The 26512-nt window shown below is 40.0% G+C and overlaps 1 protein-coding gene across 3 annotated transcripts in view; it reads right to left on the reverse strand.

The window, feature by feature from the left end:
• LOC135207904 (inositol polyphosphate 5-phosphatase OCRL-like) overlaps window positions 1-25177 on the reverse strand; it is a 60227-nt gene extending 35050 nt beyond the window's left edge. The window contains exons 1-5 of one of the 3 annotated variants that reach the window (XM_064239833.1): window positions 24963-25177; window positions 15667-15798; window positions 15132-15367; window positions 1159-1307; window positions 759-929 (exon numbers count right to left, since the gene is read on the reverse strand). In XM_064239833.1, coding sequence (XP_064095903.1) covers window positions 759-929; window positions 1159-1307; window positions 15132-15367; window positions 15667-15724 — 614 coding nt within the window. In that variant the 5' untranslated portion in view covers window positions 15725-15798; window positions 24963-25177. Of the gene's footprint in view, window positions 1-758; window positions 930-1158; window positions 1308-15131; window positions 15368-15666; window positions 15799-20182; window positions 20304-20422; window positions 20442-24962 lie in introns of those variants that run through there. The other 2 variants (XM_064239832.1, XM_064239831.1) reach the window with 2 other exon arrangements.
• Between the last annotated feature and the right edge of the window lie 1335 nt (window positions 25178-26512).

A 26512-nucleotide genomic window follows, 5' to 3' on the forward strand; every position in this document is an offset into this window, starting at 1 on the left:
ACCTGCTGGTCACAACTTTTATAGTCTATGTGTCTGACAACAATAAAATTTATTACTTTTATTTTTTGTCTTCCAAAGAAACACCCATAAATCATATAGTAAATATAAGTGTGTGTGTTTTGATTTACTTATGAGCATTAGTTACTGGTATATCAAGTAATGGCAATTAATTTTACGTCTCATGATAAGAGGCCAACTAATATTATTTGCTCCAGGGCCCATAATGCCCAGAGGCATGCCATCCAACTCTACCTTCCATCAATGTTTTAAAAGCAGAATTTTCCACAATTCACATCACTTTAGTGTCTTCTTTGTAAAGTCTGTTATGACAGAAAAGAGAATGAAATTGTTACCATAAGAAAAGAAAAAATGGCTAGACTCCAATTTACAAGACACAAAGGCCTTGATGTTCCTTGGAGCATTGAGACATTACCTCTCAATTGCCATCCTGTAGGGTCTACAGTGACGTCAATGGGTCAAGGATCTACGGATTGTATTGCATAATCCCTAAATCCAAAGTATGCATATTTGCTGTTATTATCATATACTTGTTTAGTGTGATCATACTAATTACATTTTTTTCAATATGAAGAGCAAGGACTGCACCACTAATCTACCTGCTGCCAATTAACTCCTATGTTAGCAAGCATTAATAACCCACTCCATTGGGTCAATGAAATACTTCTGTACAAAAGACAAAGACAAAGGTCTGTATTGTCATCAGAATAACTACGTAAAACTGAACTTCTCATACTTACAGCCATTCTTGTTCCTTTGGCGTATTATTAAACAAAAATGTTTCTGTATTCAGATCAAGTTCCTGAAAACCTATGCAATATAAGTCAGGGGGCTCTTCATCTACAGCTAACCAGTCAGCCAAACCAATAGTTGGTGAGCGGCCATTTACATTCCAGGTTCCAACAAATATACTGAAATGAGAATATTGTGAAAAAGCTAATTAAAAGATAAATCTTCAAAATTATCAGACGAGCGAGCAATAATTTAATATCTACTTTTGCTTATCCAACAAGCAGCCATATAATAATAAATATTTTATAATAACATCAGACTATACAGTATCTTCCTTTCTTGACATTCATGCACACAACATTTTTCATAATTTTTTTATTAACAGATCCACAAGGTTATTATACTTACACAAATTCATGAATATCTGTATACGAGTCTTCTCGTAATGCCATTTGATGTCTAATGTGACTCTCCCTTGCTGCTATTGGAGTAGGCGAGATCCCAGTAGCAATACTGTGACGATTTACGCCAAGTTCAGGGCTCCTCTCGCTTTCACCCTGAATAAAACCGCAAAATGAAATATAAACATAATTCTTTGAAACAATGTTACTTAACAACTACCTCTTTGATCCTAGAAATGAATAGTAAGCTCAGTCATTCAGGCTGCCAAAGAAAACCCTCCATATAAAAATATAAATACAGTATTGACTAATTTTACTGAAAAATATGCTGTGTAGGGGTACCATCTACACTGCACCTCCCTTGGCACACTGATGATGATACATTACTAAGTTTCTCAGCAGCAATCACTTTGATCTCTCCCTACTTAGCTGTCCACCTTCTTTGGCCTTCCCTCTCATTTAAAAAATCTTTTCAGCATGCTAAATGCATCTAGAAGTGACTCAGTGGTAAAAACAAAAAAATTATAGTTTCAATTGCATATAGCTTGTAGTGTCTCTCCTCTATTCTTCTAATTATATCCTCCTTGCCTACATATAGATGGTATAATAAATTTCCAAATGATATGGATAGATATTCTGTTTTTGTCGTTTATTCTACTCATGTTTCAACAATCACGCAGGTAGTCATCATCAGAAAGAATGACCTAAACACAACAGTGGGCAATTACTTATAGCAGGAAGAATGGATTAATGTCTTGGCAGGTTCTATTTTCATTGGTTCATTTCTGCCTTGAGGGGTCTTCATTGTAAAGCCCACAGGCGCGCTCTCTCTCTCTCTCTCTCTCTCTCTCTCTCTCTCTCTCTCTCTCTCTCTCTCTCTCTCTCTCTCTCTCTCTCTCTCTCTCTCTCTCATTCTTACCAGTATTCATTGTTATAATGACTGAATATGCCATCATCTTAATGATGAAATGAGACGTTTTGATAGTGTGGTAGTTGTCATCCCGATATATGAGAGGTGGCACCCATCCATTGGGCACGCAAACTTGTAGATGAAATTACTTTTTTTTTCAAATCTGTCTTTACGGGTGCTGGGTTATTCTTGAGGATGAGGTGGCTGGTTCTCATATTTTTGTATGTAGTAAAAAATAACCTTGACTCACCTTCCATTATGGGAGTGACATTTTCTTTTACTTTCTTTTGGCCTTTTTGTCCTCCAGATATTTTTGGTGCATGTGGTTCCAGAAATAAACTTTTATTGCATCATTTCTGTACCATTTCTGTCCTTTTCATTGATAAGCGTTTTCAGTGCTGTGCTAGTTGTTTATTGGGACTCATTTGTTTTTCAACCATTTTGTTTAAGAACCCGTTTTTATGAGAGTCTGTGTCAATGTCTCTATCTCCTTGGCTGTGTTCCTTCAAGTGGAACAGTGTGCAAGTGCACAACAGACGAAAGTATCAATCACGGACTTCTCGAATCTGTCCAGGAACTCACTTGATCCACAGAAGCAAAGATCTGAATTCATTGAACCCAGTCTTACTAAGCTTTTGCCCTCCATTATGCTTGCTATCTCATTAAGAATAGCATCAGTGCTACAGTTGTTGGGAGCTCGAAGCCTTTAGGAGGATCCCTATTTCACTTGCTGATCTAACCGCAGTGGCTGAGATTAATTTGGGAGCAAGACGTTGTCTCTGAAAATTAAAAACCTCTGAGACCTAGTCTAGGACTTAGAAAAAAAACCACGACCTCTCACTATAGGGAATAATGACTTCTTCATCCTCATCTCATGTACTTAAAATTGTTCCCAGAAGCAGTCGTTTTGCTACAATGGTTTCCAAATTCTTAAAAGAAGTGCAAAGAGGTTTATTATCTCAAAGGTGAAAGTCAAACAATACCTCTTCAAGAGAATGAGGACTGATCAAAACATTGTTTTCAACTTGAAGGCTGAGAAGTATGAATCAAAGTTACAGTCAGTAAAAAGAGAGAGGGTTCTGCCCCAAGATACTGGTAGAACATTACCGTAATAGTACCTCAATCTTAGTCGATTTGAGTTGTGCAAATTCACAATAGCATGAACTTTTCACTGGAACCTGACTAATTATCATACGCGAGTATTTCACAAACACACAAACGCAAATGCATCATTTTCAAACCCTGGAGAAACCCTGCAAAAGTGTTTAATTTTAGGTTTTCAATCTCAGAGCTTGGTAGTCTCAGTGTCCGTCTCTTCTGTCAACAAGAACAAGAGATAACTAAACTGAGGAAGAAAGTAGAAGAAATATCGAAGGAACTAAAGAAGCTGGCAAAGGACAAACTCTAAGGCAAGGCAAGAGAAGACAGGATGGAAAAGGAAATTGGAGACCTAAGAAGAGAAGTGACAAACCTTAATAGAGAGAAACAGGAATTGAACAACCAAATAGTAGAAAACATAGAGAGTGTAGTGAAGATTAGAAAGCAATTGCTTAAGACTAGAACCAGAAATGAAACTGATACAAGCACTATACAAGGTATAGAGAGACTCTTACAAGGATAAAAATGACGAATTCAAGAGAGCTGTTGGTAGAATAGTGATAGCAGCCAGAAAACACAATTGTCCCCTAAAAGGAATAAGCTCATCGAATAGATTTGCTGTGCTCTAGCAACAGAAGAGGAAACAACTTTAATTGGAGATTGTCTAGTAAAAGATCAGCAGTTAAATTTTGTGGTCAAAAACAGAAATATGAGCAAAGTTAACTCATACCCAGGTGAAGGAGCAAAGAAGATAGCCAAGGCAGTGAAGAAAATCAAAGTGAAAATTAGAAAAAGTGCAATCATAGTGAGGGAGGAGGAAATGACTTATTTCTAAAAAATGGAAGAACTAGCCAGACAAGGTTTTACAGCCAACCTGAAGAGCGTTATAGAAAACATTTGTGAGGAAACCATTAACAGCATTCTTATAGGACTTCTGCCTAGAACCAATGTAAGCCACTACTCCCCCAGCAAGGCAATAGGAATCAATGACAGACTGGAGCAAATATGCCAAGAAAAGGGTGTTAGGTTCTTAAACTTTATTAAACTTCTGGGACAGGTTTGAAAGGAATAAAAAACTATATAAAAGAGATGATATAAAAGAGATGGAACCCACTTTCAAGGGACAAAGTTGAAAAGCTCCCAGAATTTGGTTAGTAATAGCACTGCATGAAACAGTGAAAATAAGGGAAACAAATAAAGCCACTGACAACAAACGAGAAGATAAATAATTCCATCAGAGTGGCACATTTTAATGCACAATCTCTTCGGAACAAAGTAGATCTCTTCAAAGGATTGATAGCAAGTGAAGAATTAGACATAATAGGTATCACAGAAACATGGATACAAGAAGACTTCGTAGAAGAGTACCAAATAGCAGGATATAAATCGTTCAAAAAAGATAGACCTAAAGAAAAAGGTGGAGGAGCTATATGTCAAGGATCACCTCAGTCCATTAGTATTTAAATTTACAACCAAGCAAGAAGTAATTGGCATCAATATAAGCATTCTAGGGAAGAAGCTAACTCTAATACTAGTATACAGACCTCCCCACCAACTACAAGTGTCCAACGAGGAGCTGTGTGCACTACTAGGACAAGAAATAAATGCAGAGGTACACTGGGACACTATGACCTCCATATCAAACTTAGAAGGAAAGACTTCTAGAATTTGTCAAAAATGAATTCCTCCACCAGTGGGCAGACAAACCTACTAGAGGAAACAACATACTAGACTTTGTCCTATCAACAGAAGATAACCTAGTGTCTGACCTTTCAGTAGGTGTAAATCTAGGCAAAAGTGACCACAAAATTATTACATTTCACATTAAATGCAGCACAAAAAAGAGAAGATACTGGAGACCTAAGAAAACTAAAGGAGTAAGTATGTTAAAAATCTAGAGTACAACCAAAACACACACACACAGAATTACTGGGAAGCCTTTCTAAAAGAATACACAGAAAAATACCACCAATGTGCGAATTTTCCGCGAATAATGAGGGGAAACGTTCCCAAGAGAAATCCACGATTGTGCGAGTCCGCGAATCCGGAGAACGCGAATTCGGGGGGTCCACTGTACATATTTTTATTCGTTTCAAAGTCCAGGGTGGTGGGAGTGCTGTTATTAAATGGAAGAAAATTGGTGTAATTTTATGTGAATTCATTAAATATTTGGTTCTTTCTGGGAATGAGCTAGCACTATGGTTTTCAAAATCACAATTTTTAAAAGTAAATTGTATTTTTCCAAACTATACAAACCTGAGGTCCTTTACGATAGGAATATGCTTAAGGCAAAGCCGGACCGGCCGCTGAATTCTTAACAAGGCGGTTAGGTAGTTACCTGCTGGTCCAGTCGTTGGTAGTCCCTCCAACCGGAAGTAGACATTCCAATTTGCTTTGGCCCAGGTAGCAGATTGAGGGGTGGCATGAGGTGGGGAGTTAGTGTAAAGGACCTCAGGTTTGTATAGTTAGGAAACATATGATGTACTTTCAAAAATTGTGATTTGTTCCTACACGATATATAAACCCTCGGTCCTTTACAATAGGAAGACTCACAGATTGGAAGGTGGAATTTGAGTGATCTCCAGTGAACCGACTGGGGGTTCTGCCTACCTGCGATTTCCTTCCTGGTCGTAAGAGCTAGAAAGGAAAACCAACCACTGACTACTGATCTGAGTTAAGAACTGCAAGATCATAGTCTGTCTTCTGGGCTTACTCATAAGGGAGAGAATGTGTGTCTTAAGAAAAAGCTAAGAACCATATGTCGGAGATGCAAATGCAAGCTATGAATTTGTCTTATGTCCAGGTGCCTCTTCCCTGCCTTGTGAAGGGAATGGGCGGGAGTTACTCCTATTAACTAATCAAGAAAATATGTAGGTTACTCCAAGGAGTGTCATACCTGCATCAATCGCTCGGTCCAGCACATAACGATCCGCATTACTCTCCCCCCCGAAGGGAGAGAGTAGGATGAAAGAGAGAAAAGGGGGAGCCAGTCACTCCCCAATCAGCTCAATCATACCATACAATAAGGTGAGATGCAATACTATCCTGTAAAGGAGCTGGGTAAGATACACTACATGTCAAGTAGCCACCACTGGTCCAAAGGAAAAGTGTCCAGGGGCCTGTGGGTAACATCCCGAACTGACAGGTTCTATGGAACATGAGGGAAAGGGGCAATACCCCTGACCTCAAGACCTCTTCAGGGGAAGTGTACCATTGCCATCAGCAGCAGCTTAGTACTTCTTCCTGGTCATTTCTGTAAGTCATCAGATACTGAAGACTAAGCTTGTCTACCATTACATTCCTCTTGTCTGGAATGCATCTGGTTGACTGCCTAATCGAGTGTGCTGTTGCCCACTCGATCACCTGCACTGTCAAGGAGAAGCTCGGGAGAGGCAAGTCTCTCACTTAAACACGTGTGCCACTACAGGCGGTCCCTGGGTTACGACAGGGGTTCCGTTCTTGAGACGCGTCGTAAGCCAAAAATCATCGTAAGCCGGAACATCGTCAAAAATCCTAAGAAAACCTTACTTTTAATGCTTTGGGTGCATTGAAAACTATGTAAACTGCATTCTTATGGCATTTTTCATCAAAAAAACCTTCAAATATTGATTATTTTGCATTTTCAGTCATATTTCATCTCCCAGATGAGCGTTGTAGGCGTCGTAACCCTGGAACATGCGTCGTAACCCTGGAAATAACGTCTATTGACAAGCGTCGTAACCTCGGAACGTCGTAAGCCGACACCGTCGTAAACCGGGGACTGCCTGTATTGTAGTGTTGATCATCAATGCTACAGAGCGTCTCATCCCAGTGTTCCGAAACTCTTGGAGAACCAGGAAGGCAACCTTGAGTTTCAGGATGTTGATGAAAAAGTGTTCATCTTGAAGTTCCAGTACCTCCGCAACTTTTCTCGGTTCGTGTCTCTTCCTCAGTGGAAGCCTCAGACTCTCCAAGGGCGGCAGTCGAAACCTCATGATGAGACGTACGAGCAGATTATTCCTGTCGAGACTGGAACCATCTTACTGACTACCTGGCATGCTGGTACTAGAGTTCGAGTAGGACTCATGTACCAGCCTGCACAGGTAGCAAGTCCTCTGCTTGAGCTCAAAATTGAACCTCTCATGGTCATCAGGTCCCTCAGATCCCAGACACTCGAGAATCAATTCATGCTGTGAAAAACCATGGACCAAGCAAACATTGGGAAACCTCAGACATATCCCATGTGAATGCGCTCAAGCCGAGACTAGGTTGAATACTCATGGCACCTGTGGAGCGGTTGAGAGCTCGACACGGTGTGTCGTGAATCGAAGGACTGTTTCTGCGAGGACGACGGGAGACACTGGCGGAAGGATTGTGAATGGGAAATACGCATCCTTAACCCTTAAACGCCAAAGCGGTATTTTAAAAATCGTCTCCCGTATGCCAGCGGCATTCGCGAGTGAGCACAGAAGCGGAAAAAATGTATTTTTCAAAAAATCACAGCACGTTTAGTTTTCAAGATTAAGAGTTCATTTTTGGCTCCTTTTTTTGTCATTGCCTGAACTTTAGTATGCAACCATCAGAAATGAAAAAAAATATTATCATATATAAATATTGGGATATATGACAGCGCAAAAAAAAAATCATATAATTGTATAGAAATCGCGCTGTGAGCAAAACGGTTAAAGCTAACCAGTTAATTTTTTTGTTGTATTGTACACTAAATTGCGATCATTTTGGTATATTACACATTGTAAAACGATCAAGACAACATTTTGGTATATTACACATTGTAAAACGATCAAGGCAACACAGAGAAAATATTGCGTTAAAAAAAAATGTTTTCAAAAATTCACCATAAATCGAAATATTGTGCTAGAGACTTCCCATTTGTTGCAAAATGAAGGTAATTGATTGAATATTAGAAGGTAATTGATTGAATATTACTAGACTGTAAGTGTTGTAGCTTACAATTGCAGTTTCGGTCGAGTTAAAGTTGACCGAAGGACAAATTTTTTCTATTTATCGTTATTTATATGAAAATATTTCAAAACTGATAAAAGCTACAACCATGGGTTGTTTTACGTAGTATTCTACATGAAATTGCACACATTTTCATATATAAAACTTTATGTAACGGCTTATTAAAATGGTGCAAACATTACAACAATCGGACGAAAAAATTTATGATTTTTTTTCGGAAGAGTTACCGCGCGGACATAAGGAAAATGTTTTTTTTTTCATAAATTCACCATAAATCGAAATATTGTGCTAGAGACGTCCAATTTGTTGTAAAATGAAGGTAAATGATTGAATATTACTAGAATGTAAGAGTTTTAGCTTACAATTGCGCTTTTTACCATTTCGGTAGAGTCAAAGTTGACAGAAGGTTGAAATTTTGGCACTTAACGTTATTTATATGAAAATATTTCAAAACTGATAAAAGCTACAACCATGGGTTGTTTTTGGTTGTATTCTACATGAAATTGCACACATTTTCATATATAAAACTATATGTAACGGCTTATTAAAAGGGTGCAAACATTACGACAATCAGACGAAAAAACTTATGATTTTTTTCGGAAGAGTAACCGTGCGGACATAAGGAAAATGTTTTTTTTTCATAAATTCATCATAAATCGTAATGTTGTGCTAGAGACTTCCAATTTGTTGTAAAATGAAGGTAAATGATTGAATATTACTAGAATGTAAGAGTTTTAGCTTACAATTGCGTTTTTTACCATTTCGGTAGAGTCAAAGTTGACCAAAGGTTGATATTTTGGCACTTATCGTTATTTATATGAAAATATTTCAAAACAGATAAAAGCTACAACCATGGGTTGTTTTTAATTGTATTCTACATGAAATTGCGCACATTCCCATATATAAAACTTTATGTAACGGCTAATTTAAAATGGTGCAAACATTACGACAATCGGCCGAAAAAATGTATGATTTTTTCGGAAGTGTCACCGCGCGGACATAAGGAAAGTTTTTTTCATAAATTCACCATAAATCGAAATATTGTGCTAGAGACTTCCATTTGTTGCAAAATGAAGGTAAATGATTGAATATTACTAGAATATAAGTTTTAGCTTACAATTGTGTTTTTCGGCCATTTCGGTAGTCAAAGTTGACCGAAGGTTGAAATTTGGCACTTATCGTTATTTATATGAAAATATTTAAAAACTGATAAAAGCTACAACCAGGAGTTGTTTTTAGTTGTATTCTACATGAAATTGTGCACATTTTCATATATAAAACTTTATGTGACGGCTAATATAAAATGGTGCAAAAATTTTGTCAAAGTGACAAAATAATTTCTGAGATGTGTCGCTGATGCTTTTTAGTGGGATAAGAAAAAAATTCACGCTTGCGAGCCTGGGTAACGATTGTAAACAAAACAACGCCTTGATCCATGAGCTCCCAGCATCCCCCAAGGCGCATGATTCAAAAGTTTTCGCCTAGTAGGCCTATAACTATTTTTCCATTAATTTTTAAAAAAACTTTTATATCGACGTACCATACATCCAACCGGCACCCAACAGACAATTTATATAGACGTTTAATACGTCCAATCGGCGTTAAAGGGTTAAGTCCGCCATCCACATGAAATCATTCTCCCTATTAGAGGCAAACATAGCTCGTGTTAGTCTCTATCCTGAACCAAGTCTGGCTAAGAAATTGTTCAGGGGAGAAAGTCTAAGACCGGTCTTAAACATTCCAAAGATCTTCTCTATGAGAAGGTCCGGTTATGGGGACCGGTCCGACACAACTTCACAATACCTATGCTCAGCTTCCTCTTATACTTCTACTGTAGCTCGAGGAGTAGAAGGAATGAGAGAAGGGCATCAGATGCTTTCATTCCCACTAACAGTGCCGTTGTCAGGAGGAATGAGCCACGATCTCATGTCGACCTGTAGTGACAACACTCTCTCCTCGAGGCTGAAAAGGAGGGCCGAACAAGTGATCTCCCGCTATTCTCCAGATGTCTTGCCTCAAGGAATAACGACAAATCCCTAACACCTGTAGAAGAATCCAGATTCTCCACAGGTGGGACCAAGCCCTAGTTCGAGTCCTGCTCTTGCCCTGTGTCACTGCCACGGAAAGGACAGAATCCCTCATTAGCTGTGGATGGAAGTCCTCCCTTAGGAGATCGTACTTTCGGAAATTCTCGCGAATGAGATTCCGAAACGGTTTCTGTCCCTTGAGCAGAGCCCAAGGGGAAAAAAATTGGAGAACGAACCTTGGTTCGGTCTCCAGAGGCATCCTACGCCAAAAGATCCCGATCGCTGGGGGGAGAAACAAGAAACTCGTTCCCTACTTCCGGAGAAGTGGGAAGGCCAACGAAAGCAAGTATGTATGTAGGCAGTAGGCTATACGGTACTCTGCAGTGTTGTTATTTCCTGTTGAGAGAGATTCTCTCGCTCGTCAGGTATGCAAAGACACACCTGGACCCGGGTAAACCGGGTCCCGGTTACCTGGTTGTCGACAGGGGCTTCTACGGGACCACGTGTTAGCAAGACTGGTAAAAACTTGCAGTAGCGCTGCTCCCCTGCAGTCAACAGCGCTGCTCCTCATCCAGGTAGATCATGCATCGACTCACTGACCCCAAAAGGATTCGAGGCGGGAGGAACAATCTCCTGAAGAGGATGTCATGGCTGCTTCCCTGAGATCGTTGTGCTGACAGATCAGTGCAACGATCTCTGAAAACAACCTCTGCATTTTGGGGGTGTCCAAAGCCCTTGGTAAAGGCCCAAGTTCTTCCAGGGATCGGTCTTCCCAATCTGCTCCTCAGTCAGGAGGAACCAAGCCAGACCCCTTCGATCCATACTCAACGACTTTGGTGTACGATCGTTGGGGTCCTAGAACTCCAGGAACATAGGCCGCCGTCGCTGAATCCAGTAGAGAAGTCTCTACAGGGTTCCTACTATTCACCTCGCCCCTCCTGGTGTATCCCAAGGAAGTACAGTGGTCCCCCCGTATTCGCGGGGGATGCGTACCAGACCCCCCCGTGAATAGTTAGAATCCGCGAATGTTTGGAACCCCTATGAAAATGCTAAAAACAGCCTATTTTGTTAGTTAAAACTCGAGAAAAACCCACTAAAAATTTTTATACTTGGTTTTTTAATAGTTTTATCACAAAAAGTGCATTTTATGATGAAATTCATCAAAAAAACCAGGAATTTGTGGATATTTATCATAGAAAAATACAGCGAATGCGCGAATTTTCCGCGAATAATGCAGGGAAACTTTCCCCAGAGAAATCCGCGAATGTGTGAGTCCGCGAATACGGGGGGTCCACTGTAGAGGCAATGGGAGAAATGAATCGGATGCCAATACTCCTCCTAGCAGCGGTACTGCCAGGTGGGGTGAGCCACCCCCTGTACCAACCCATGACAAGGGCGTGTCTAGGAGACCACGATCATACCGACAATGCGGACTCCCAAGGAAACTGCAACTGTTCTCTTCACTCTGCAGCACTAATGGGAACCGTAGTCTTCGGCTGCTCACAGAGACCCGGTTCCCTACCTGCTGAGAACGTGGATCCCGCTCACGACACGTCCCAGTGCTCTTCTGGGCCGAAACCCCGATGAAGAGGACTGAACAGGGGACCTCTTGTTCATCTCTTCCGTTGCTCCTTCCGACGTGGAAGGTGCAACGGTCATGGCTCCTGACGAAGAACCAGTCTTGGTCTTTGCAGGAGGGTTCAAGCTGCGGCTCGGTCCTTTCTCTCGTTTCGAGCCACCACCAGTGGATGTGCTGCCCCCTTTGGAAGGCAGCACACTTAGAGTTACTCGCAAACAAGACACCGACACGGCTCCAGTTCCTCCGATGTCATACGAGCAGTGCTGCTGCCCCTTGAGACGAGACTGCCTCCCTGGAGACTTGCAACAAACTCGGGCATGACTGTTCTCACCACGCTGCAGAACTACTGCGACTACTGGACTGGTAGCAGTGCTGGTAGGTGCCGATGCCTTACGAGTAGCGCTGCTGCTTGCCGGGACGCGGCTCACTACCTGGCGAGAACTTGCAACGTCATTATAGATTTTGAAGGGGACCCCCCCCCAATAGCCTATACTGTTGCTTCTATCCCATGGGCAGATGCAACGCTATAGGCTCACGACGAAGAACCAGGTTTGGACATCGCTGGGGGTGGGGGGGCTCGACCCCATCTCTCATCCCACACCACTGCTGTGATGTGAAATTGAAGCCACGTTTCGGCGGTGGATGTTCTACTTCCCTTGGAGGTTAGCACATTTGAGGAATCTCACAAACGAGATCTTGACACGGACCCGCTTCCGTAGGGAGTTCCCTTGGAACTTGGGGGTGGAGAACGTAACATCATCTGAGCTCCAGAGGCTCCCGGGTCTCATACCCCTAGAGGCAGAATCTCGGTTCTTGCTCCCGCGGAAGTAGGAGAGCCGACGAGAGAGTAGCTGCTTTCTTCCTGCGAGAGGAATGCAGACCCCTCGAAGTCTCATACGAGACCTCTCAGGGGTAAGGCTTCCGAGTCTCATGCCCCTAGAGGCCGAGTCTCGGTTCCCGCTCCCAAGGGAGTGGTAGACCCATCGACAGAGCCAGCTGTTTTCCTCCCGAAAGAGGAATGCAGACCCCTCAAAGTCTCGTACGAGACCTCTCAGGGGGGAAGGCTCCCGAGTCTCGTGCCCCTAGAGGCCGAGTCTCGGCTCCTGCTCCCAAGGGAGTGGGAAAGCTGACGAGAGCACCAGCTGCTTTCCTCCTGAAAGAGGAATGCTGGGCCCTCGAAGGCTCATGAAGGCTATCATCGGCTTCTCAGTCTCCCAACTTCAAAGGGGAGGGAGGGGAGAAGGCAGGTGACGACAACGATGAGAAAACAGATGAAGAGGAGATCCAGAAAGGCATCGTCGTCTCCATCTTCAACTTCATCCTCGATAGCTTCTGCGGGATCATAGTCAGAGCCATCTTCTAGCCCAGAGGTGGGAGGAGCAGCAATGCCAGGAACAAGTCCGTGAGCAGGAGCTGGTCCAGGAACAGGAGCCATGCTGGATGACGTGGGTCTTGCAATTACACGCCTGGCAGTGTGACAGGAACCCAGGACCGGCAGGAGCAGCGCTGGCAGAAGTGGGTCTTGCAACCATACACCCAGCAATACAGCATTGAGAACTGCCCATCGGCAGCTGATGTCCACCAACCGTGTAAGGAAGGGAGAGGGGGAGGCGAGGCAATCGACCTGGGATGTCGTGGACGTGGTTGCAACATCAACTGAGGGAGTGGCTGCGCTGCTTGTGCCACTGTGACTGTTACTGAGCAGCGCTGCCACTGAGTCACAAGTCCCAGGGAAGACCAAGAAGGGGGAAGAGCAGTGCTGGTATCAGGACCAGGGTCTATCCACCTAACAGGTCTTCCTAAATCGAAATTCACTCACCGCATGCACACCAAATACAAGTCTGAAAGTAATCATATTAATACTAAACAAAAATCACACTCACGCTCCCAGCGACGATAAGCAAGGGCATGAGAATAGACACGGAAAAATCACAATTAAAGTCATTTGCATTTTATCCACAACTTATAAAAAAAGAAAGGCATGTTTGCCAATAAATACACTTCATGCTCCCAGCGACAATATGGGCAAGAGCATGAGGAAAAACATCCAGTACTTTGTACTTAACCCTATTAATAAAACACTACATTCACGCTCCCAGCAACGATGGGCGAGGGCGTGAAGATAGAAAAAACACAAGAAAAAGACACCGACATGCCGCATCTTGAACCCCCATGGGGGGGGGGCGGGGCAGGTATAAGGTTATGCAGATTGGATGATTCGTTATCGTAACACAATATCACAACAACGAAAACGTATAAAGAAGTTGCAATTCATGGGTTTGCCTTCAGTATATCACAAACTTTATCGCAACAACAATAATAATCCACAATAAGAGACAACATAGAAAAATCCCACCGGGATTAGAAGAAAACAGCATCAAACAGTTGTGCAGAGAGCGATGGAGAAACACGTCTACCCACGATGGCGGCCAAAAGGAAATTGGAATGTCTGCGTCTGGTTGGAGGGACTACCAACGACGGACTAGCAGGTAACTACCTAACCACCTTGTTAAGAATTCAGCTGTAGGTTCGGCTTCGCCTTAAGCATATTCCTATTGTAAAGGACCGAGGGTTTGTATATCATGTACGAACAATCTTTGATTATAAGTCAGAAAGCAGGTAGCAGCACGAGAGGTTCCTGCTTGAAGGGAAAGGCCCCTACGCATACTAAGTTGCGGTGATGTTTTAGGGGTAATAAACCCGACCCGCTTCTGCTGACAGGGTTTATTGGGAACAATCAAAATGCTCCCATGCACAAACATATTCCTTCATGATGTAGTGTATCTAGTGCTTTTAATGTGATTCTGAGGCAGACGAATATATTGGGCAACAACAATCTATTATAGATAATCGAGTTGCTTTACATAACGTTAGCAAAGTGTTGTCCAGTTCCCCATTTGGTATGTGATAGTTTTTCAGTATGGCAAGGGTTTTTATGCCTTTTGCTTTAATATAGGTTTGAGGAGGGCAAATAACAGGAGAGAATTGGTGTCAGATGGACAAGACCTACCGCTGGGGTGCTGCTGAGCATATGTACTAAAATGCACTGGGTCTTATGCCAGTGACAAACTTGTTAACACAAAAGACAAACTAATTTTCCATGGATCCTAAAACTTAAGAGATATCCAGGCTGACAATGGTACTTTCAAATCTCATACTCTGCTTTTACCTGAAATGTATCAATTGTTTCATCATTGTCACATTCTTAAATTTTGCAATTTTTGGTTTACCCGCATCATAGTGCTTCCACATTAATTAACCACCTCTACCTAATATTCCAAACATATCATCTAATGTGTTTCCACTCTTGTAAAAATAAAAAATTCTACATTAATCTCTTTTCATCAAAACAATGCACTACACAATATTTCTTTATCTACCTTAAACATGAAAACAAGACTTACATGCATACTGGTGCTATCGCTTATTGCAACAGACGGATCCAGGTAAGGAGAAGGTGGCGTCTGAGGTGGACCCTCACCAACATCAACCAGAGGGGATGTTCCATCTCCTATATTATTTTCTGGACCATTCACTGGTGTGCTTAACCCAGCTTCTGGTGAATTAGTATTGGTGGCTGCATTCTGATAAGGCGACAACCAAGCAAACTCTGGAGGAGGCCCTCTTCTTTTACTAAGGACTGTAATGAAAAATCAATTGCTACCTTGATCAATTTACATTTATTAATGAATATTATAATAAAACTACGTATATTCAAAATCAGGTAAACAATATTTCCAACTTATTTTGATTGTGCATCATTATCTATTACCCTCAATTTTGCTAGTAATTCCTGATAGTACCCTCTTGACTGCTGTACAGTAATCAGAGCTAGAATTACATGTAAAATACGGTATTAAATTCTCATTATCAAATTTAACAATACTAGGTACATCCCTTTTCCTACAAAAGCAAATGAGAATAAAACACTGTGTTTACCTTCTGCAGCCCTTAACACCTCTGACACAAAAGTATTGGTTCGCTGACTGAAAGGCATTTCGAATAAAAGGCGGATTTTACCCGAAGTAATATTTACAAGGACATCAGTATCAACATCTGTGCTGGACGTATCTATAAAAAGAGAAAATTTTTACTGAAGTTTTACTGATCACAAATCTAAAGAGTGCAAAAGATATGACATTTATTTACATATCATTTACACAGGTCACTATTACTGGTTGGAAGCTAAATAATTAACTGAAAATGTAATATAAATGGCTTATATGTAAATAATTTACACATACACAAGCAACACTATTGGTAAAGAAATTATAACCAAGTCTCCTAGTATTTCTAAAATAGTTCCTATGGAAAACAAAAACCTACACTCATGCCCATGAAAACAAAATGGTATTCAGTGGTTTTAAAATGCTAATTTGACTTTGGGCATTTTTTTAATACATACTGTGCAAGTATTTTGACTTTGGACATTATTTTTAATACATACTGTACAAGTAATTTCTCAAATATACTGTATAATCTTTCCTTGTTGCTTCTACAAACACTAGTCATTTCAGATGAAAGAACAAAAGATTTACTGAGGAAGCTTATTAAGGAAGTTCCATCACATGCTCTTGTACGCACTGATGACACAATCACTTACCAGCAAAGAATTTAGAAAATATAATAATGTGACTTCAAAATACCATACTGAACTTTCCAGTTAGTTTCCAATAGGAAAACTGTACCATCAATATGGTACTACTCAGACTTTGGTAAATACATCAAATTTTCAAAACCTGAGAATGTTTAGGTATGTAGAGGTAGTTAGAAGAACAGTCAGTTAAAATAGAGGTAGATATGGCAGTAGCAGATACTGATTGCAGACAAGGCCATAAAAATTATTCAAAAACAATATGTATAGATGAGAGCACTGACCTGACTGAAATTCTGGATGAAACTAATGTATTGTAAACACAATAGAATATTGTGAAAAAAACTTGGGTAAAAATGTATAGTAATGATTATGATCATGCGAAATACATGAACATTATAAAAATAAGTTACAAAAAATAAAATATGAAACAACATAGTTTGAATAACAAGTGCAATCAGCTACTGATCACCATTTATCTACGCAATGTTCTTAAAAAAAAAAAAAAAATGTTGAGTTAAAAGTATGGGTAATAAGAGGTTATTACTCCAACTAGTAGTTTTTCCATGTGCAATGTCTGTACTACTTCCCACAAAACTTATGACCATGGGTGAATTAAAATTATTGAAAAGACTACAAAAAAGAACAAAATACTCAGTGGATGGAACAGGATAGCAAGAATTCTGTGGTATGGGGGGCCCTTAATATAATAACAGATCTCATGCAAAGTAGTGAGCTTTGGGTGCGGTACTCAAAACTATTTCAGAGAAAAATTATTTGCTTACATAACTGGTATAAACAACCTGTTAGCCCTATCTTCAATTAAGCAATTGGCTAACGAGCCTATACGAACTATGTAGCTCAAGTCAGCTTCTTTGACTCAACCAATCCATGCTTGATATTGCGCAACTTTACACGTTACTTCCTGATTTTCACTTACATGCATTTTGCAATGTTATGGAATCTAATTAATATATTTCTATAACCTAAAAAGTAGATGTCACGTCACTTGAAAACAGGGTGAGGAAGATGATGAAACTTCCAAAGGTACTGTTCACTAAGGCAAAGCCCTCTGCAAAATGTTGCTAGGCAAAGCTTTCCACTCAAGGCCATCACTGCATTTGCTCAAGCTGTGGCTGTAATGATGTGCAGACTGTCTGGATGATGGATAATCTTGAGTAGAAGAAGAGCATCTGGAAAGACTGGACCAGTGTCTGTGGCAATCTTAATCCTTAATAGTAGTAAGGCCTATGGGAAATGGTGAACTCGGATGTCTAGGGCTAGTTAGCAGATGATCAATATGTATAGGGGTGCAACAACTCCATGATAACACCACAAATTTAACAATTTGGTTTTTTTTTAATGCAAAACTGAATTCCTTTATACGGATATACCTTTGGCATTAGCTGATTCAGTCACTGATATTTGGCAACAAGATAGGTACATGATGGTAGGCAGGCGAGTGGCAAGGTACCATCCACTCGCCTGTCAGTGACTCGATTATTCTTCCTTCAGCTACAAGAACAAAACTTGGGATGGCTCTAGGTAGAATAATGATAAAAAGACTTCAGGTCTATATATACTGACGAAATATACAAATTATCTCATTTTAAATTTGCTACAAGACTGAACCACTCTCTATGAAAACTCCCAGTTTGAACACATTAGACCAGAGCACTCAGATGGGTGCCAGGTTGTGTATTTTGCTTGCATCCAACCCACAACCACAAACACAGCAACAACTGCACAATTGGGAAGGGCATAAAGGGATGAAAAGACTTGTATCCCATGTGTCCCTAACCCAACCTAAACCTATGTGACAAGAGCCTGGCATCTATAAATGGCCTCTTTTTATGAAATAAAGAAGGAATCAGCAGGGCTGGTTCTTTCATTAAACCTAGCCTGTGTTCCACCTAAATGGGTATTGCTACTCCATACCATATGGACCAAGTACACACTAAAACCAGACTCTTCCTTTGCTAAGGAAACCTTGAGAGATTGCTCAATGCTGCAAGGTCAGGAAGTGATGCCAGGCACCCCTTCCACTTGATAGGCACTTCCAAGAGAGCAAAAAACACAGGAGTGGCAACCCCAAAAGGCTTGGTTGCAATAACTTTCAATACCCCAAAGGCTTGGCTACAATGTCTTTCCATACACCAAAAGGCTTGGCTACAATACCTTTCCATAACCCAAAAGGCTTGAAGGAGACTGCATAGACAAAGTGTCCTAACTATCAGAAATCCTCTTCTTCACTGCTGCTCACTTTCTTCTTAAGAAAGCTTAAAGAGAAGCAAGACTGATCCTTTGTACTGAGAATGACTACTCTCAGACAAATTTGTCAAGAGAAGAGTGTAGACACAAGAATACATCTCAGGACAAAATTTGCCCCTACTCTGCACTTGGGTCCAAGGGGATAGTCAAAGCCTTTCCTCCCAATATCAACAACCTCCAGAACTTTGCCCTTCTCATCTGTAAATGAGAGTACAGTGATAATCAAGTCAGCAAGAATATTTCAAACCAAGCAATGAGGGACTTTCAGCCATTCAGCACTTAAGACTGCAAAAAGAGGGGTATTGAAGTGGTTGTATAGTAATTTAGAAAGATAAAGATACAAACCCACAATTGCACTAACAACTAACAGCTATGAGGCATTGTACAGCAAGACTGAAGAAAGGAAGCAGAAATGGAGGTAAAGGCTAAAAAGTGGACGTGCCACTACCCCTGTAGAGGGAGAATCTTCTTGAAAAAGAATCTGGAACTGCCATTCAAACAGCAGGCATAGTGGCTGAGGTGGATGCAGCAGACATGTTGGAACGAGTAGATACAATGGATATAACTGCAAAAGCAATTGCAGTAGGCATTCCAGCAAGCTGAATGGAAGAAAAAGTAATCAGCTGGCAGAGATGATCTCAGAAGACAACAGACACAGGAGAGATGATTACCGGTATGTCAAGTAGCTACAATACTTCTCACAAAAACTAACAACCTGAAGAGAAAATGAGTCAAAATTGGCAGTTTTTCAAGTAAAAACATTACCATATAAAACTATTTATAAATAATAAGCCAAGGTACTCTCATAAAGCTGCCAAGGTTAAACCTGTAGATGACAGAAAATTATTAACACACTTCTAGCAGAGAAAAATGTAAGAAAGGAATCAGAATCCAATGGTTACAATAAAAATAAAATGATTGGTCAATAAGAATATGAATGAACTACACTCTTTCAAAACTGACAATGAAAAACCTGGTGAAGTTCTCATAACTAGATTGTCAACACATGATCAATGACAGGATAATTACCAACAAAAATGGCAAACATGCATAGACTATCTCTCTGAACTCTTCTGTTTCTTTTGTCAACAAGACATAAGATAGTGTGCTGGGGACATTCAATCCATGACAACGAGCCCAACAGACTGATGGATTAAAATCACTTGCCCCTTTGTAGCATATATATTTGTGATCCCACACAAATCTACAGTAATATTGATCATCCTAAATCATACAGCACTTACAAAGCAAAACAACTGGTTTCAATAAGCTGAAGAATGAGAAGTTTAATATTTCCTAAAACAAGAACTCCAAGCAAAGAGCCGTCACTGAGAACAGCATTAATGACATGCAAGAGCCTGTTCAGCTTCCCCATATGTGAGGTGGCTGAAAATCATCATTAATATCTTTGTTCCTCTCATGGCTTGGTCACTGGTCATTAGTGTAAACAACAATGTTTGAATGTACAGGTCACTAATCATGAGTGTAAACAACATTGTTTGTATGTATGAGTCATTGTTCTAAAAAAGGACTAGACATTTTTCATTGTCTGTGATTAATGGTAAACATTGATCATTGCATATAAATTACCTGTCTTTTCTTTTATTCCTTCACTAAAGTGAATTTGATAAACTGACAATTTTTATCAAATTTTAGAATTTTTGGTATCTCTCACTTTTCGTATCTGACACTTTCTCTTGTGAAATGAAATTATAAACCATAATAATTTTGACAGCTACAGTCTGATGAGCTAAGAAATCCAATTATATCAAATGCTACAAGCAAAATCTGAATTATTATTGGCCAACAAAAGAAATGTACAACACATACTGTTGGCACTACCGGCTGATCAACACTGGGAGTGTTTCTCTTCTTCCACATACTTCAGAAGCCATATAAGAGGGGTCAAAGCCATGTCGAATAAGCTGCTTTCTGTACTCATTACTCTCAACATATTTTACCTGTTTTATTTCAAACATGGGAAACACACAGCCTATCATTCAGAATAGTTAGCAAAAATGCAAGAAGCAAATGAATTTGTATATAATATCCAAATATAGGATATACGTAATATGGAATTTAAGCCAAAGGCCAAGTGCTGGGACCTATAAGGTCATTCAGTGCTAAAATGGAAATTGACTGTAAAAAGGTTTGAAAGGTTAACAGGAAGAAAATCTCACAGTAGCACTATGAATCAATTTTTAGGAGAGGGAGGAAAGTATGATGGAATAGAGAGAATATGAATGGATGGGGCACTGCAAAGAACATAAAGTACAGTGATGCCTTCAGTGCATTGCAGGAGGTGCACTGATGGAACTACTTACCCCCTATAGGGACAATATCCAAATATGAAGCTATTGATCAAATGTAAAATACATAATAGAAAATGATACTACAGCTGGATATGCATGAATATAACTAAACATTTTTAATGTCGAAGCCACCGCAGGCATCCTCATGTCTTTATCTTGAATGAACATATAAAGTCATGATCATCAGACAAAAGAATAAGATAAGAAGATTGGGGTCTTACCCAAAATTCATAAGTCTGCTTCTTGAAGATATGATGGTCATAAAATCTCAAAAACAGTTAAGACAAAAACAATTCCATGCCTATCAAAAAAGGGAGACTATAATGAGACTACGTATAGTCAAGAGAACTGAATGACTAAGCTAATGTGAGAAGTAAAGGGTTATCAGGTTCTAATAAAACATTATGTACCACTATGTACCCCAAATATTTTTTTGGCAGAAAGCAATTGGCAAAGCAAATTTGCAACAGTGATGATCTACTTAAGAGGAAAGGAAAGAGTATTTATTTGGCCCATCATCTTTTATACAATCCAGTCACGTAGAAAAGCTAAGCAATTAACAACTTCATTATGTAATCATGCAGTTCTTTGCAAGGACTTCACAAAAAGGTTTGGCAATTTGGTCTATGTAATATCTCCCACAAAGCCTTAAAACAATCTGGATTCTCAAAATGTTGACAGAAACCTGGAATTAGTTCCAGTTTCTTAATAAAAATTTTGAAAACAGATACACGAGTAACATAAAAAACTGGTAAGATAAATTATAAAGCACTGAACTTGACGAAGTCAAGAGATACCCTTCAACATATATTCCCCAAATCAAGGCATACAGAAGAACAAATTAAGGCTGTGAGGTGAAGGAAACCTTGAGAGTTGAATTATCTGTTAAAAAAAGATATATGAAAGTCATAGCCTAAAGAATATTGATACACCTGAGAGCTGAACAAAGTAAAAAAAGGAACATGAAGTCATAGCCTAAAGGCCACCGATACAGAAATTAAAAACAGAGTAGAAAGCTAGATTAAGGGAAAATTATTCATTTCCAGAAATCAGGAAGGTGGAAGATCCTGCACCGCAGAAAAAACTTATACACTATGTGCAAGTTATGCATGAATTACACTCACCAATTTGTAAATATTACTGTGCTTTATGGGCAAAACCAATGAGAAATTGGGAATTCTACTCATAGTATGCAATTAACAAGAATGTAACTCCATGATGTCTATATCAAATATTACAGAATAAAGCAATGGTTCCCAAACTTGGCCATACCAGGACCCTCAGGTATGAGGAGTCCCAGTCTAGGATCCCAGCCAATCAAAAGTTATCATTATCATACTGGGATACTTGGGGTGAGTCACAACTCACGATAGTGACTAGGTGGCGAAGGATGGAGTTGCTACGTTGTAATTAATCTGAAATTAATCTTATGATATAAATAATACTATAATAAAAGATGTGCAAAGCTAGCTTGCCCACCGAAGTATCAATAACACTGACATAGAACGACAGAGTCGGTGATGTATATTTTTTACCGTAGCATATATATTTGTTTCTGGAGTTGGAAAAAAATTGTAATTTTTTCATTGTGTCATGGACCCCCTAGGGCAGTGGTTCTTAACCCATGGGTCGCGACCCAAAGTTGGGTCACCAAGCCATTTTATTGGGTAGCTAAGGGTTTGAAGAAAATTATTACCATATTACTTATAAAGACAATTTGTATATCTATGTAGGCTTGGTCGCCATGGTTGATTTGTGCAAAATTTTGGGTCGCTGCCAAAAAAGGTTAAGAACCACTGCCCTAGGGTCTTCTGGACCCCCAGGGGTCTGCAGACCTAACCAGTTTGGAAACCCCTGGCCTAAGGTATACATTTGAAAATCACTTTTAGAAATCCTTTTCAGGCATTCTTAAGAATAAATGATCCAGAAATATGTTTGATCACTGATTTCACTCTGGTCTGCCAGGAAGGTCAGAGCTCTGCCTCTTGACACCAAGAACCTCTGATTCACCACCACCTCATCTCTCGACAAGATGCCTGAAGCATATAAACTGTAAATCGTGTTCAACCAGAGGTTGAGCCACAAGTCACCCTCAGTTTCCATCGCAGAAACCTCTGCAGCAGAAATTAAGAACCTTTTGGTCACAACCACTTCAGCCGAAGGTCATTCATCAACCAGTAGACTCCTACATCAAGTACCAGTAGAGTATCCTTTGCATCTCATGCAGCAGAAAAGGAGTTTGCTAGACCTGCTGAAGGTAAGGGAACTCCTAGACCTGCAAATGAGGGGATTCACCTCCCCACGACACCACAAGAAAGCTGTAACCTGGAAAATCAGACTAAGGGCTTCGCTTCAGAAGTGGGCCTGTCGGTCCGAAGCCATGGTCGTCTCACCAATATTACTATAGTATTCAGCTCACAAAGGAGCAAAATAATCTCTGAAAACTGCTACTCCAGCTTGTCCTGAAAGGGTTTGGGAGGAAATGGTCCATCCAGAACTATGACATCCCTATGGGCACAAGCTGCTCCTTCTTCAGCCAAAGAAGGAGAGACAAGAACTCTAACTCTCTATGGCATTCCTGGTTTCCTGAACTAGACAAACCTGTCACTGGAAACAAGACATGGGACCCAGCCAAGTCACTGTCAGAACCCAATCTGAATGAGCAGGCTGTCCCTCTGCTCTGATACCCAGTCACGACTGAGAATGAAGGTAAAGGGGAAGAACGATCCCTTACATGGCCATGACCAGAGCAAAAGGAGTGGTGTAAGGCTTACACCACTCCTTTTGCTCTGGTCATGGCCATGCGATAAACCACACAGAAATGACATGGAAGAGTTCATTTTTTATATCTCCCTTGTGTAGGACTGCTCTACATGAGCATGCTTTGGAAAGCATGAACACTGCAAGTGCGTAGAAAGTACAAGTTCCCCTTTAGAGCTCCCCCAAGAAGGCTGATAAGGAATAGCAACCTGCTGCTGCTAGCACACCTCTATATGTAAATGAACCTGAGGGGCTGTGATAAGAAGGATTGTCCTATGCACCTGCCTTCCAGTCATCATGCGACTGCTACTCAAGCAGAACAATTAAAATACATAGCCTTGGCCTGGTGCAAGGCCAAGCACTCACAGTGGATCGAGGTAGGGGCTGGCTCACAGTCTAAGAAGGTGCTGTAGCATTAGCTCTTAAAAATGTATAACAGTCACCGAGCAACTCATACTCAATTCATTGTATCATCTTGTTATATTCTTGTTTAGCAGGTGTAAATTAAAACCTTATGTGTAATATAGTACCCATAATTTACAAACATGATTCAGTAGAAAATGTGACTTCCTCTTGATGCAATGAAAATCATAACTGACTCTTGAGGGGGCCACGAGAATAAAATTTTTACCTTTGGCAATGAAATGAAATATGATATGATTAAATACAAGCAGTCGGCACTTATTGGCAGACTCGGTTAATGGCGATCCAGTTTTATGAGACTGTCTGGCGCCATAAAATCAGCAATTTTTCTCGCCATACTGCACCGAGTTCCAATTATCAGCGCTGATGCATACCTAACAGAGGTGCCACTAACTGGTTATCGGTGCCAAAATCAGCACTATCAGTGCCATTAATGACAGAATTTTTGGTTAATGGCGATTTTCACTCATCATCAAGCCTGTCGGAACAGAACCCCGCCAATAACAGAGGACTGCCTGTATGTATACATAAAGACTGTATAGAATATTTGTTATTTATAGTGATGCATAGAGTGGCTGAGATTTCCTCTTCCATGTAAATAAAGCAACATCTGACTAATAAGCATGATGTAATGAATAATAACCAAGTCATGGCTTCCTGAATTTTCTGTATCAAAACTATGATTGCAAAATACATGTATCAACACTCAAAATATAACGATCTAATAAGTATAATAAAATGAAAGCTACTACAATAGCAGCTCTAAAACTCAGTCATACAGATGTAGCACTCATACTGACAGAATCTTATATCACCTAAACTTAAAAAAAAAATGTTTAATGAAAAAGTTAATCTAATGATGGTACCATACTCACCAATCTCACACTTAAGACTGTTGTCTATCGGAAGAACTTGTTCAATGCTTAAATCAATAGCACTATGGACCGGAACACGAGCTGTTTGGAAAATAAGGAGAGCCTGCTCTCCACCTTGTTTAGCTTCCTGTGTTGCAATTTCAATTAAAGCAACAACACGAGTTGTCTTAATAAATTCCTGCACAAGGCCCGCCTCAACAACCTGAGAGTAATCTAGTTAAGGAAATAATAAAAGTATGCAGGAATTCCAGGAAAATATTTTGCCAACAATATAAAAATTTCCTGTATTTCTTTATATTTTTCTGTTTCTTATTATATAAATATGATATTGTTATGATACAATAAAGTTTGTTCATACTTACCTGGCAGATATATATATAGCTGTATTTTCTGAAGTCCGACAGAATTTTAAAAACTTCCGACACACGCAGTGGTCGGCCAGGTGGTTAGTACCCATTCCCGCCGCTGGGAGGCGGGTATCAGGAACCATTCCCATTTTCTATTCATAATTTTTATTTCCACTGTCCCCTGAGGGGAGGTGGGTGGGTACTTGATTATATATATCTGCCAGGTAAGTATGAACAAACTTTATTGTATCATAACAATATCATTTTGTTCATGAAACTTACCTGTCAGATATATATATAGCTGAATCCCACCTTTGGAGGTGGGAAGGGACAGAATAGAAGGATTTTGGGAAACAAATGCATGCAGATGATTTACATCTTGGTTCCACCTGTTAGCATAGCTGGCTTCGTGGTTACTGCCACGTAAGTCTGCTTGTGCTACTAGAGTTGCCAGCGAGGTAGAGACCTATATAGCTGGTGCTCCAGATGATCTGTCACAGGGGCGAGACCACGACGTGACTAGACATATTGACCATACCATGAGGGCTAAGAATAAAGTAAATATATATATATATATAAATATATATATCACCACCTGACCAACCTAGCCAAAGTTAAGGTGTGTTAACTAAGGCTTAACCCCTTCTTTACCGGGTGGGTGAGCAGAATGTAAACATTGCGTTCGCTGCCGAACTGAATCTCTCGGTAGTGACTCCAGTTTGGAGGGGTGCCGATCGTAAAATATTTGCCAAAATACACTAATCAAGACAGGCTAATGAAATTATCAGGTATTATTAGCACTATAATCAACGCATGTTCTCTGTTAGTTTTATCATCCTACAGGGAAAATAAATGATTTTATGAAAAAAAATGTGAAACTCAAGTGTCCCTTGTACAAGGAACACTGGTGGTCGGTGAGAAAACTACAGTCTTGAATAAAAATTCGGTCTTACAGAATCTTGGTATATCGCACCTGGAACATGCACTAAAGTATTATCAAAATAGAACAGTAATAAGCACGTAATAACAAAAAAAAAAAAAAAAAAAAAAAAACAAAAAAAAAAAAAAAAGAGCAAAAACTAAAGCAAAAGCCCCGCCAATAAATATGGAAATCGCAAATTTATAGTATATCTTTCAAAAATTGGTCGATGTCATTTTCTACGTTTTCTAAGATTAGTTTCATCACAGAAAACAACTTTAGGG

Source organism: Macrobrachium nipponense, chromosome 34 (assembly GCF_015104395.2).
Source record: "Macrobrachium nipponense isolate FS-2020 chromosome 34, ASM1510439v2, whole genome shotgun sequence".
NCBI lineage: Eukaryota > Metazoa > Arthropoda > Malacostraca > Decapoda > Palaemonidae > Macrobrachium > Macrobrachium nipponense.